Here is a 13,801-nt window from a genome sequence, read left to right as displayed (position 1 = left end):
AATTTAGTCGGGCTTCTGGCCTACTTGACTAGAAAAAACAGACAGAGACCAGAACTGCTGATACTGCTTATTTCAATTACATGTTTTGAGATTAGAAATCCTGCATGTCTTATTACCCTGTGCACAGATGTCCAATTAAGTAAACTTGTTTTAGTTTCTCCAAGGTTGTATTTTTTTTCTCTCTCTTTATCTGTCTTAAGTATAAAAATGCTTGAAAATTTAGAGAGGAGGAGGATTCCTTTGAAACAGACAAGTGGGTGATTCCCCTTGCTGTATGAAATCCTCCCTGTGATCACAGTATAGGCCTAAATAAAGAAAAGCTGGCTCTGTCAGTTCTGATTCAATCACAATGTGAAGTTTAATTTCTTCCACACTGGTTAATAATGAGCTATCAGTCAAGAAAATTTTTATTGGTGCACCCCTAGTAATTTTGTGTTCTTCCTTTCTTAGGTACCTGACTTGGGTTCCTGGGTTCTGATTTACAGAAACACTCAATAGAGCTACTTAAATAATTTGTTTTAGCAAAACATGCTTTTTCATCAAAACCCTGTAATTTTGTGGAGACATACGGGCTTTCATAAAACACTGCGAAGTTTCTTGGATATGAATGAGGGGAGAGAAAGAGGGAGGGGGGAAAGTTAACAAACCAGACTCCGGAAGTATTCAGAAATGACCAAGACAATATCTTAGTTAACAACTTTAGTAATACACAGGCAACCAAAATCTGACGGGTAATCTGATGGGTCAGATTACAGGAGGTCAGGGAGAAAGGGAGTTGATAGTGGGGGTCTATTACAGACCCCCACACTAGGGAGATGAATTAGACCTAGAATTCTTGAGACCACTCTCAGAGGCAGTGCACTCAAAGGACCTGGTTGTCATGGGTGACCTAAACTTCCCAACATCTGTTGGGAGGAACAGGCAGTCAGGTCTGCCCGTTCACACAAATTTCTAACCTGATTAGAGGACCTTCACCTAACACAGGAGGTAAATGTTCCCACTAGGGGAAATGCCTTACTAGACTTGGTGCTGGCCACAGGGGATGACTTGGTGGGGGATCTGCAGGTACAAGGTAACCTAGGAGATAGTGACCACCTGTTGATAGGATTCACTATCCGGCATAACTTGGGAAAGATAACTAGCAGGGCAAAAGTGCTAGACTTCAGGAAGGCCAACTTCAACAAGCTCAGGAGATTAGTTAGGGAGGGACTGATGGGCAAAAGCATCAGAGAAATGGGAGTCCAGGAAGGGCGGGCATTTCTCAAAGGACTGATCCTGCAGGCACAGAAAGGGACCATCCCAATACACATAAAGGGGGACAAAAGAGCAAAGAAATTCTCTTGGTTGAGCAGGGAAATCCAGGAGAGCCTGGAGGGGAAAAGAGAGGCCTACAGACTATGGAGGCAGGGGGCAGCCACCAAGGAAGAGTACATCTGCTTGGCTCAAGCTTGCAGCAAGGAGGGCCAAAGCAGAAATGGAGCTTAGGCCCTACACTGGCTCTGGGCTCGCCCATCAGGGCTGTGCACGGTGGTAGCAGCTGTGGCCCCGCCCCCCCACTTGCCGCATCAGGCAGCAGTAGCAAACACTGCCCGGCATGGCAAGTAGGGGGGTCACAGCTGCTGGCGCTGTGGCGCAGCCCTGATGGTGAGCCTGGAGTCAGTGCAGGGCCCAGGCTGGCAGCAGGGGTGGGTTACAAGGTGGTGCTGAGTGTGCGGAAAAGTAGCTCCGCCCCCACCTTGCGGCCAGTGTCCCACGCTGCAGCTGCTCGCAGCCCGCATGAGGCTGCCTGTGCCTGCTCAGGACAGCTCCCACACAAGCTGTAAGTGGCTGCAGCAGGGAGGGCAAGGGAGGAGCCACTTTTCCCCTCACTCAGCACCAGCTCGTTCCCTGCCAGAGAGCAGGGGGGTGGGGCTGCATACTACCCCACCTGTACCATGGAGTTGGGGGGACACTGGGAATGATTGGGTGCAGGGGCTGAGCTGCACCAGCAGGGACAGGGGGGAGCTGGCCTGGCTCCATAGAGCCAGTGCTGGCTGGGACCCCTGTACTCCTGTTGCCCTGCTCTAGGCCCTGCTGGCGCTGGCTCCGGGATACCGGTGTGGGCCCCATGCTCCCACTGGCTCAGCTTCACAGACCCCTGCCAGTCTGTGCACTGCTTTGGATCCCACCGGTGCTGGCCCTGGGACACTGGTCCCAAGACAGTGACCAGAGGCTGGGGTACCTGTCAAGGGGCAGGGCTACCCACATGGTCCTTGACAGCTTGCCAAAACTGGGTAAGTGGCCCTCTGCCTGAAATAATTGCCTGCCCCTGCCCTACAAGGACAGATTGATGGACCTGAATCTCTTCAGCCTCCGCAGGAGAAGGCTGAGAGATGATCTTGTGGCCATCTACAAACTCATCCAGGGCAGGGCAGGCTGCAGGAAATAGGGGATATGATGTCTACCGGGGCACCCATTGGGGTAACTAGAAACAATGGCCACAAACTGAAGGACAGCAAATTTATGTTGGACATCAGGAAATAGGAGGTGGTGCTATTCCCCTCCTTGGAGGTATTTAAGGCAAGATTGGACAAACACTTAGCTGGGGTCATCTGACCCCAGGACTCTTTCCTGCCCACAGCAAGGTGTCAGATTCAGTGATCTAATAGGTCCCTTCCAACCCTAAAATCTATGAAATCTATGAAAAGGCCAGCAAGACTATAACACAAGGTTGGATTAAGGGACACGTTACAGTTAGCCAAAATTCAGCAGAAGGGAACTTAAACAGAAACGGTCCAGTGCAACGAGCTTAAGTGCAGCACCGTATGCTGCTCACCATGTTCCCATTTCTTCTTACACACAGATTAGGCAATGCCTCCCAGGACCATAATCCAGCTCTGGACCACAAAGGACTATCCTTTGCAGCCCATTCTACAGGACTCAAGCCAGTCTCTGTGGAGTGTGCAAGTAGTGGGGAGCATGCCCTGAGTTTTGGCCTGGCTTTGCCCCAGCTAGCTGCGTCAGCATCTACACGTGTTGCTGCACAGTAAAACCCTCTGTGGCAGGATAGTACTCGTATTTACAAGTACTACCCTGCTGTAGATTTTATTAGTTTCCTGTGGCTTAATAGGACCGCATGTGTAGACACGACGTTCACTGCAGAGCTAACTTGTCTACTCCACAGTAAATGTCTTGTGTAGATGCACCCCCACCTCTTAATTTACTGTTCTCTCCTATGAGCCCTCTCTGCCAGGGTTTGAATTACACTTTGACTCTTGTGATGGTTGTAGGCAGTGGCGGAGAGAAGCTGCAGGGCAGCCTGGGTGCAGGCTCTGGGTGGCTGCAGCAAAAAGCACCCAGCAGTGATGAGGGGGAGGGGCCACCCCCCCCTCCCAAACAGCACTTTCTGCCCAGCTGCTGCAGGGCTCTCATCTCTTATGGGGGGACTCATTCCCCCCTAGCCCCTTCCCCCTGTAATTTGAACCCTGCCCTCTGCAACAATCCCAATCTTCTCAGTGTCTTTTTATAAAACTGTTTCTCTAGCCCCGATCTTGTTACACTTCTTTCTACTCCCTTAAATCTAAAAATGCTGGTAGTGAGTGGGCTAATTAGTGCATGTTACTTTCATGAACTTGTATAAATGATTGACATTAGAGCTGTCCAACTTCTGAGCGGCCAGGGGCTTCAGGTCCTCCAGACATACACCGTATATGCTGCACTCCCCAGACTGCATGCCACACAGGCTGCAAGCCAAGCCACAGGCACCTGTCCCATGCTAAACCATGTTAGCACTCTCCTGTTTCATCATGCTGGTACCCCCCGCTGCACTGTGTGGGAATTCCTACCATGTCATGTGATGGGCAATCATTGTACCAATGGCTCAACTCTGTGCTGTGTCCCTGGTTCCCCACCTTGCCCTCTCTCCCCAAGTCACCCAGTGGGGAGGTTTCCTCAGCTCAACAGGCTGTCTGCCCTGTCCTGCCCCCAGGAGTAGAGGTACTCCAGTGGCAGTAGCAACAGAGTGATGTGGGGAGCAGCATCTAGACCAGTGGCTGCAGGTTAACGCCTCAGAGGCCACATGCAACCCACAGGCTGCCGGCTGGACAGCCCTGATGGCCTTTCAGAATTCTCTGTACTGTTCAGTTTCTTGTACCTCTAACAGTTTGTTTGTTTTTCTGACCAAAGCTGCATATTGAGCAAAAGTCTCCATTAAGCTGTAAGCTATGACACTGAGGCCTGTTTCTGAGGTTCGTACAGTTCATTTAGAACCCTGCAAAGTATACAAGTAGTTCAGGTATTTCCTTCCAAAATGCATACTTTGCATTTATCAATGCTGAACTGTGTTTGTCCCTGTGCTGATCATTCATGTAGCCTAATGGGGACACTCTGAAGTTCACAGTCCTCTCTAGTCTTTCCTGATCTACATAACTTTGTCATCTGGAAAGTTCTCTACTTGACTGTTCATCCTGCCTTCCTAGATCCATAATAAATAGGCTGAACAACCATGGGGACACTGAGACCCTGCTGTTAACCTTTTGCTATAATGAATAATCCTTTCACTTGCTTTTTTATCTGCTTACTCATTTTGGTCCAGACAATGATCTACCTCTCAGTCAATCACAACTTATTTCCTTTAGTACCCTCTTTGGACTGTAGTCTTAACAAAGACATCCTGGAAATCTAAATACACTACATCATCTTTATCCACTATTTTATTGACAGGTTTATACAATTTTAAGGAAACAGAAAGATATGATTTTCCCCTTGCAGGAACCATGTTTGTTATACCCCATCAGATCATCATTTTCCAAATTATTTGTCTTCCTGTTTTTATTTCCATCTAAACCAATTTATCAGATACAAATATAAGACTTACTGGTCTGTAATTTCCTGGAATAACCCTAGAGCCTTTTTAGAACACTGATACAATGTGTAGCATCTTCCAATCCTGTTTTAATAGGGAACTGTCTGGGTGTTTTTCTATTTGTTTCTTTAACATTCAGCTACTTTCTAGTCAATCTCCTTCCCAACTCTTGCACCTGATAATTTTTTGCAATTTATCAATTCCCAGATCTCCTGGCACTTCAGTCTCTGAAGCTGCCATATCCTTATTATCAGAATTATCACAAACCAGACAGGTAGCATTTCTGACATGCTGCATGATTAATTCATGCCAGATCAGACAGTCCACCTTACTTCAACACCGAAACACCTATGGCCTGCAAAAAAGACCTAACCCACCAAGTCACTGGATCTGCTTCAGTGGCAGGGGACTCAGCTGTACCATACAAAGCTGGCTAATGGAGGGCTTCAGTGCCAGTAGGCTTTGTCTGCATCACACTGCATCCAGGAACTTCACTCATGATGCAACCAGCTGGCAGGAAAAAATGGCAGCAGCCACATCCTGTCATTGACCCAGCTCAGACCCCAGCTGGGTCATTCCAGCCCCTCACTGCAAAAAGGTTGCCAACCACTGCTCTAGGATCATGTGAGACCCATCCACTACCAACATCACAGGACACGTTCCTCCCCAGATGCAGGTTCCTCTCAGAAACAAAGGTATTGTGCCTGGTAGAGCCAGACACACTATAGTAGTGAGCAAATTTACAAAAACATGATCTGTATATTTAGTTTGGTGTCCTGGATGACAATGCTAAAGGTGTTGGCTGCTGGGACTTTTATGATAGCACACAGAGCTTTCACCCTGCCCTAGGGCCTGGTAGAAGAATGCTAGAGGTTGCAGGCAGAGTCAGAGCAGGGAGGAGGGTTGGTTCCCTGAACCTAAAAACTGCTTCAGATTTTTTTTCCAGCTTCTTCTCAGAAAGTGTCCTGTGGTAGCTGCAGAGCAACCTTTGTCCCGGGAATTTGGAGAGGGCATTGCACTTATAGTGTCTGTGTTCATTACTGCATAGTCCTACCCTATTGACTATTCCTGCAACCCTCAACAATACCTTTGTTAATTAATCAATCAAAATCACAACCTGACTCCTGAAACTGCACTACCAGCAGGCAAGACCCCTGTGACTAAACAGCTGTCAGGTACTACTCAAGACCCACATGGGACAGTGACCTCGACTGGGTAGCCAAGATGATGCTGGGAGATCACACAAGTCTGCCAGAATGGTATAAAAGGCAGTGAAGCGTGACCCTCAGTGGTGCCCTCTCATCCAGCACCTGACCTACCAAGACAGAAGGACAAGCAGGCAACCCTCTTCTGGAGAAGACATCTCAGTTGATGGTCAGCTTCCTTCAGACTCCAGGGCCTCGGATAGATAGATATACTGACAACAGTACTCTCACAGTCACTACAGCAGCTACTATACACTATACTTCATGGATTTAAATTACATACGTTTGAATGAGTAACTGCATGTGTGTGTGTGCGTGCCAAGGTGACCAGTACCACCCATAACTCAAAGTTTGCATTTATGATTTTATTGGTAACTTCACATCCCATCCAATAAACTAGATTATGATCCCATGAGTTGGTCCTGTTAGGGTAAAACTATTTAGATCTTGAGGATCACTGGATTTGCAGCTAAATAAAGGCTTTAATCTGTGTCTCAGCAAAAGCTGCTGACCACAAGGCAGAACGATATATTAAAATAACCTTGCAAATGCTTAGGCAAGTAGTTTCCTAACAATGGGATAGTGTGCAGGATGCATGATTCCTTGTGTAAGAAGAACAAGATGCAGCCCACCAGCTATCATCAGGAGATAAAGCAGAAGCAAGACCTTGGAGCTGGAAGAGTCAGCAAGAAACCAAAAAGAACCAGCAACTGACTGGAAGACCAAGTACATGGTCTTACGCATGCGCTCTTAGCAGAGAGGCATGTAAATGAAGGAAATGCCTAGGCAATTCCACGCTAATGACGTAAACAGTAAACAGAAGCAGAGCTTACAATGGGAGGAGAAATGGGTGGAACAGAAGGAGGAACAGAGGTGGAACAAATGTTAATGAGCATAAACTAAGGTGTATAAAATGTAAAAAGAACTAATGTTCAGTGCTACTCCCCATGTTCACAGGATGTGTGTCTGTGATGGAGCTCGCCCGAAGCCGTCTCCATTCTGAATAAAGCTGCTGCAAGCAATGTGTGCAAGTAGCGTTTCCTCCCTGCTTGCTCTGGCTAATGAGTAACAGGATCCATAAGTGACTGAATCGTCATCTCTCTAGTCATTAGGTACCACATGGAGTCGGCGGCTAACAGGTCTTTCGTAGCCAACAGTACTATGGACATCCCTAGACATTCCTGTTGCTCCATTGTCCTCATGAACACACACTTGGAAGCTGAAGCTGTGCAAGCAGGTAAGTGACGCAGCAGAGGACATGGATGCCTCCCTCGTACCAGGCCAGATAGTGGAAATGTTTCACCCTACTGGGAAAATGAGAAGAGCAAGTCCCTGCAAGACAGAGGAGAAAACAGCTCCATGATCTCTTGGGAAAGAGAAAGAACAACTTGAATGAAAGGATTTTAATCATGGTCACTCCAGATTTATACCAGAATAATCAGAATCAGACCCAGTGACTATGAATTTGCTGGCTGTTTCAGAATACTTCAATAAAAGTGATTTCTTCTGGTGTCACTGTCCAGAGGGAACCACCAGCAGTTTGCAGGTTGGCTGTCAGGAAGAAGCCTTTCTAACAGGCCACTGCAGGCAGAGTAATGCTCCAGAGCAGGAGTGCTCAAACTTTGATCCACAGGCCAAATGCAGCCTGCAAAGTCATTGCATCTGGCCTGCGGGACTTCCGAATGGGTCTGGAAATTTGGCAGCAGGGAAGCAATGGTCAGTAATACCCCCACTTCTTTCCCCCCCACATTGACTTACCTGCAGGGAACTGCTCTTCATGCTTCCTGGCTGTATTCCCAGCCACGTGCATGTGTGTGGGTGCACACATGCACTTGGCATCCCCTGTGCCCCACTCTCAGCAGCCCCAATCAGCCTATTGTAGACCAGAATGCTGCCAGCCTGCAAAGGGAAACTCTGATCACTGCACAAGGCTGCAAATCCAGGACAAACGCTGTCCTGACAAACGCTGTCATTAAGCCCAAGAACGGGATTTGAGTTTCCCATTCCGGGACTGTCCTGCCCAGTTAGGGATGGATGGTCACCCCACCCTTCCCAAAGGGCTGGGTTAGGGCTTGGCCACACCCCCTTCCCCATCTCCCTGGAAGGCCAAGCCACACCCCCTTCCCTCCCATCCCCTCCACACTAGGCCATACCACCTTCTCCCTGTGAGGTTGGAGTGTGGCCAGGCCCTAACCCCCCAGAGCCAAAACACACCCACTTCCCACCCCACTTGGGGCTAGACCATGTCCCCACCCCACAACTCGGTCCTTGCCACATCCCCTTCCCTCTCCATAGGGCTAAGTCAAGCTCCTGTCACCTGTGGAGCTGTGTTGAGGCAAGCCTGCCCCCCCACCCCACCCCTTCTATGCAGTCAGAAGGTGCCTACCATACCAAGATGGTGACCACAATTGTTTTTAATGACCCATGATGGCAACTGTGAGCATTATAATGAAACTTGCTGAGCGCTAAGTGAAATTAGGTATCAATTTAAAATGAACATTATAGCAAAATAGTGCTAAGCGAAACAGTGTTAAGCGAGGGTTGCTTGTACTTAGTACAGTGGCTGGGGGGAAAAGGAGCAGGGGACTGTCAGTTGGCAGCCTGGCATGGCCAAACTGTGCTTTTAACCAGGCAAGACTCTGGTCAGAGATGTCCAGGAGAATCCCTTGGTGCCACAGAGTCATGGTGTGGGATGTCTCACCCCATTAAGAAAAATGGATTTCCTTAATTAAGCCCATATACCTAGTAGTGTCTTGGGGGGCTGTTACATGGAACCCTGGAATGAACAAACCATACTTTGGGCTGGGCAAGACCATGGTCAGAGGTGTCCGGGAGTATCCCCTGGTGCCGCAGAGGTATGATCTGGCATTTCCCAAAAAGGATTTCCAAATGTAATCTGAGCCCCAAACCCAGTTCCTTATTTGAGCTCGTGTACTTAGTTCAGCTGGCATGGGGGCTGTCAGTTGTCAGCCTGGTACAGCCAAGCCACACTTTAGGCCAGGCAAGACTCTGGTCAGAGATGTTCAGGATAATCCCCCGCTGGCACAGAGGCATGGTGCAGGGTGGCCCAAGAAGGATTTCTAGCTATAATCCCAGCCTGTAATAGTAAGAGCTTTGCTAACAGTAAAAGTTTTGTACGTTAATTTTATAGTAAGTTGGCAAAGCAGCACGTACCTTTTGCTTTGTGAGCATGACCAAACCATGAACCTAGATAATAAAATATTGTAAAACAGTAAAATATAATAAACACCAGGTGTGTTAAATCACAACTCATCCCCAAATTCCTAGCTTAAAATAACTAAATCCTTAACTCAAAATAACGTTAGTTTACTTTAAACTACATAAACTATACATTCTTAAATTACAATAAATTCCTCAACTCTGGTAAAAATTCCAACTTGCACAAAGCCCTAGTGCAGGCTATTGCATCCCCAGAATTAAAACACTCCAAGGCCAAGGAAACCATGCAAAGTAGCAGCTGCCGCCTAAAGCCAATGTAAAGTAACCGTCCTCTCTCCTCTATTCTATCACCTGCCTCTGCAAATATCCTTAAATAAAGCTTTGTAAAAGTAAAAACAACCGTAAGTACACCCTTTATTCAAACGCAAAAAATCTTCTAAACCCAATAATTCATTCTAAAACACAGCCCAAAAGCCAGTTCCTTATTAAGGTCCATATACTTAGCATAGTGGCTGGCGTGCTGCCAGTTGGCACCCTGGCATGGCCAAACTGTGCTTTGGGCCAGGCAAGTCTCTGGCCAGAGATGTCCAGGAGAGTTCCCTGGTGATACAGAGGCATGGCATGGGGTGGCCTAAAAAAGATTTCCAACCATAAATCCAGCCAAAACAGGTTCCTTATTCAAGCCTATATACTTAGTACAGTAGGCATAGGGGGACTGTCAGTTGGCAGCCTGGAACACACAAACCGCAGGTTAGGCCATGCAAGTTCCTGGCTAGAGATGTCCAGAAGAGCCTCCCAGTGCCAAAGAGACATGGTGTAGGGTGGCCCAAAAAGAATTTCCAATCATAATCTTAGCCCAAAAACCAGTTCCTTATTCAAGCCATTATACTTAGTACAGCAGACATGGGGGGGCTGCCAGTTAGCAGCCTAGCACAAACAAACTGCGCTCTGAGCAGGGCAGGACTCTGGTCAGACGTGTCCAGGAGAGCCCCCCAGTGCCACAGAGGTATGCTGTGAGGTGGCCCAAACAGGACTTCTAGCCATAATCCCAGCCCAAAAGCCAGTTCCTTATTCAAGCTATTATACTTAGTACAGGAAACCCTTGCTATTTTCAGGTTTGGCATTCGTGGTTTCAAATATTTGCAAATGCTTAACCTGCATCTTAAAATATATTTAAAGGAGCTCCTTGGGAGCTCTGCACTTGCTGCCACCGCATTCCCGCCTTTGCCAGAGCAGCCGTGCCTCCCCACAACCACCGGGGGCACTGCGCTCATGAATGCAGATGGCGTTCATGAACACAGTGCCTTATTCACGGATTTTGCCATTCATGGGGGATACGAGACCATATCCCCCGTGAATGGCAAGGATCTCCTGTACAGTGGGCATGGGGGCCATCAGTTGGCAGTCTGGCATGGCCAAACTGTGCTTTGGGCTGGACAGAACTATGGTCAGGGTTCTTTGGGACAGTCCCCCAGTGGCATCAACAGGATGTTTGGGGTGGCCCAAGAAGTATTTTGCCCCATGATCCCATCCTAATCTGACCTTCATTTAGGGCTCTGTACTTCATGTGGGATATTATTTTACATATTAATTAGTACCTATGCATAGCTAATGAAATTTTCTCCCTTCAGAATGCGTAATTCATTAATAACAAGCTTTTACTGGGGCTCCATTAGCTTTGAAAAAGGAACCTAGAAGCAGAAATAAGGAATATGGGACCAGAAATAAGGAACTGGGAATAAGCAACAAATGTCAGCCTCATCCTGTCTGTAAGTGGATATGCTTAAAGGCGGAGACAGCCCCAAGAAGGAGTGGGCTGAGATAACACAAACCAGCATGGGTGTGTGAGGGGACACCTAATCACTAGTGTTTTCAGGAAGTGTATTTCCAGAAGGAAACAAAAGGGAGCCTATTGTCTGCAGCAACTGTTCAGAGTTTGTTTCACTATATTACCAGGAAGGACTAAAGGAGTCCATTTTCCCTGGAGCACCCAAAGCCTCACCTCCGCCATCTAGTGGTGGATAATAGTTATAGTTGTGTTGCCATTTATTGTTATGGGAAGTGGATTTTGACTAGAAGGAAATTAATTGGGCTGGGGGAGGGGGGAAAAACTGTTTTAAAGGGTTATAACGAGGTGAATTTAGTTATATAGGTAGTTTAACACAAGTGAGACCACCCAGTGTGCTGGAATTATTCACCTGATGCTGTACTTGTGAATTTATTCTAGACTGTTAGCTTTGTTATTAACAATTGTTATTATATTCCTTCATTTATTTATTTTTTATTGTATATAAATTGTGTATAATAAAGAATAATGTGTTCATTGGGTTCAGAGCTGATTCCTGGTGGTGAAGTGAGGGACATGCCTCTCCACAGGACCCCTCACAGTCAGTAGTGTACCTGAGGGGCTCCCAGAGTTACTGGCACCCTGAGGACCCAAAACCCAGTGCATCATCCAGCCTTAGTGTGCTGGCACAGGTTAAAGAGTCACTGTTTTGTCAGGGCTTGACATAAGAACATAAGAGTTGTCCTGCCTCACCAGTCCTGCCCTATTCCCTCCCCTCACCCCTGCCCTCCCACAAAGGGAGGGACATGGGAAAGAAGATTGTTAAAGTAGCTTCAAACAGAGAAAGATTTCTGACAACTGTACATAAAGAAGGCTCATCTCTGTATCTTCTACAGCAGTGAATGGCAAAGCTCCTCAGAATCCTGCCAGAACTGGTGGACAGTAGTCTCCACCATGAATGGCAGTTCCACCAAAAATGCAAGGAGTAGCAGTCTACTGATTGCCCCTCAGGCTACACTAGTGGACTGAAAAAAGGCTTTTCACATTGTGTTCTGCACTACAATGCCAGATCCACAGTGCCAGACTACATCCATGACCCAGGATTTGAACAGTGAACACTTAGGATCAGAGCACCTCTCCAAAAGTACAGGCATTATCAAAATGAGCTACACAGACAAGCCACATGGTTGCAAGCACAAAAAGTTGCCACTGACCAACAGCCTCGTTAGCTTCTTATGCACAAAAAAGGCCCGCTACATACAAGTCCATCCTGCCTATTTCAATGGGACTCCAGCTTTGCAGAACAGATTGCACCATTACTGAGCCACCAAATAAGAGGAGGCAGGAGCAAAGGCAGATGAAACTTTACTGCCCTTGTGGCTTTGCACAGCCATGTACTCATGAGGCAGAACTTTCTTTTTCAGTCCCCAAAGAGAAGGAAAAAAGAAAAGGCATCTGTGGCAAAGATAAGACAATCCAGCCCTAGTCCACCTGTCAAAATGCCAACCCTTGTCTTGCCTACCTGACATGACTGTGCCTTGCCCCATCTTTCTGTCCCTAATTCACTCTGGATTTCCCTACCAGCACCCGCAGTCCTACCTGCAGTGGACAAGGCTCTCTGTGCAGGGACAGCTGCCAGGGATTGGATATTTCAATACATGTGAAGTATATCAGCAGCATAGGTTTTCCATGTGCACAGCTCCCTGTCTTGGGTGGAGGAAGATGCACAGGATTAAGCCCCTTCCTAGGCTGTTGCATGCCCCCACTACGGAGCTGCAGAAATGGCTCATGCATGGTGTATACACACTATAGGAAAAGATAACCACAGCATCATGGACATCTGTCAAGACAAAACCAGAATTTGGCAAATGATTCAAATGCAAATCCCCAAATCTCAGCCTGAACCTCCATTTTAAGCCACAAGCCATCTCCCAAGCATAGCACTAGCAGGAGAGACCCACCTCCTGCACAAACAGCCTCTGGAGTGTCCAAATACTACAGGGCATCTGGCACTGATCTTGCCATGGGGGCCCACATGCAAATGGCTGCTACTATTTGGTGGGTTAGAGCTATATCTTTGCTGTCTTGATAGCAAAGACTGTACCCAGGATGTGTGCTGGCAGGAAGCATCCAGCTCCTCTCCGGACATTAACAGCCCAGAGCAGCACAAGCTCCATTTGATGCATGATTAGTCAAGTGCGCCAGAGAGAGAAACTCAAGATATGAGTAAGGGGGAGGGAGGCAAGGGAAGACCATGGGCAAGCTCCCAGTGCTTGGGGCCTAGCTGGCTGGCTCCTGCTGAGTGCTGAAGTCGCGGCCATGCAACCGGGAACCAAGAGCGGAGCAGGTCCCCAGAGCAGGGTGGCAGGAGCACGGGGCTGGGCCAGCAGGGGCTTTAGGGAGCCAGGCAGGCTCTCCACTCTTCCTGCTTGTGCAGCCCAGCCTGGCTTCATAGAGTCCCTGACAGCCCAGGCCCTGTGCTCCTGCCGCTCAGCTCTGGGCCCCGCCAAAGTTGGCCCTCAGGTGCCAGCATAGGCCCCGTGTTCCCGCCCTGTTGTTGCTATGCTCTATGCATCTGCTCTCTCCCACCCCACACCTCACTCCCCCCGCCGCCGTTTTCACTGCTTCCCTGGCTGCTTGCAGGCTGCTCCAGCACCACTTGGCTCCCGGCTCCATTGCTGAACTGTGGGAGCACGGACCTATGCCGGTACCCCAGGGCCAGGAGTGGGAGGGGTATGTGAGTGTTCATAGAGCAAGCCCCACCCACAGCCCCCTACACTGCCATAC

The 13,801-nt window shown here is 48.1% G+C and overlaps 1 protein-coding gene across 3 annotated transcripts in view; it reads right to left on the bottom strand.

Moving 5' to 3' along the window:
- The window catches only part of CHD6 (chromodomain helicase DNA binding protein 6), a 183,262-nt gene extending 175,375 nt beyond the window's left edge, over nucleotides 1-7,887 (bottom strand). The window contains exon 1 of one of the 3 annotated variants that reach the window (XM_019550743.1): nucleotides 7,807-7,887. In XM_019550743.1, the coding sequence (XP_019406288.1) occupies nucleotides 7,807-7,887 (81 nt within the window). The remainder of the gene's footprint in view (nucleotides 1-7,806) is intronic. The other 2 variants (XM_019550740.1, XM_019550741.1) reach the window with 2 other exon arrangements.
- Nucleotides 7,888-13,801: the final 5,914 nt, after the last annotated feature.

Source organism: Crocodylus porosus, unplaced genomic scaffold, assembly GCF_001723895.1.
Source record: "Crocodylus porosus isolate Cpor-Errol unplaced genomic scaffold, CroPor_comp1, whole genome shotgun sequence".
In the NCBI taxonomy this organism is placed as follows: Eukaryota; Metazoa; Chordata; order Crocodylia; family Crocodylidae; genus Crocodylus; species Crocodylus porosus.
This window is presented reverse-complemented; position numbering and strand designations above follow the sequence as displayed.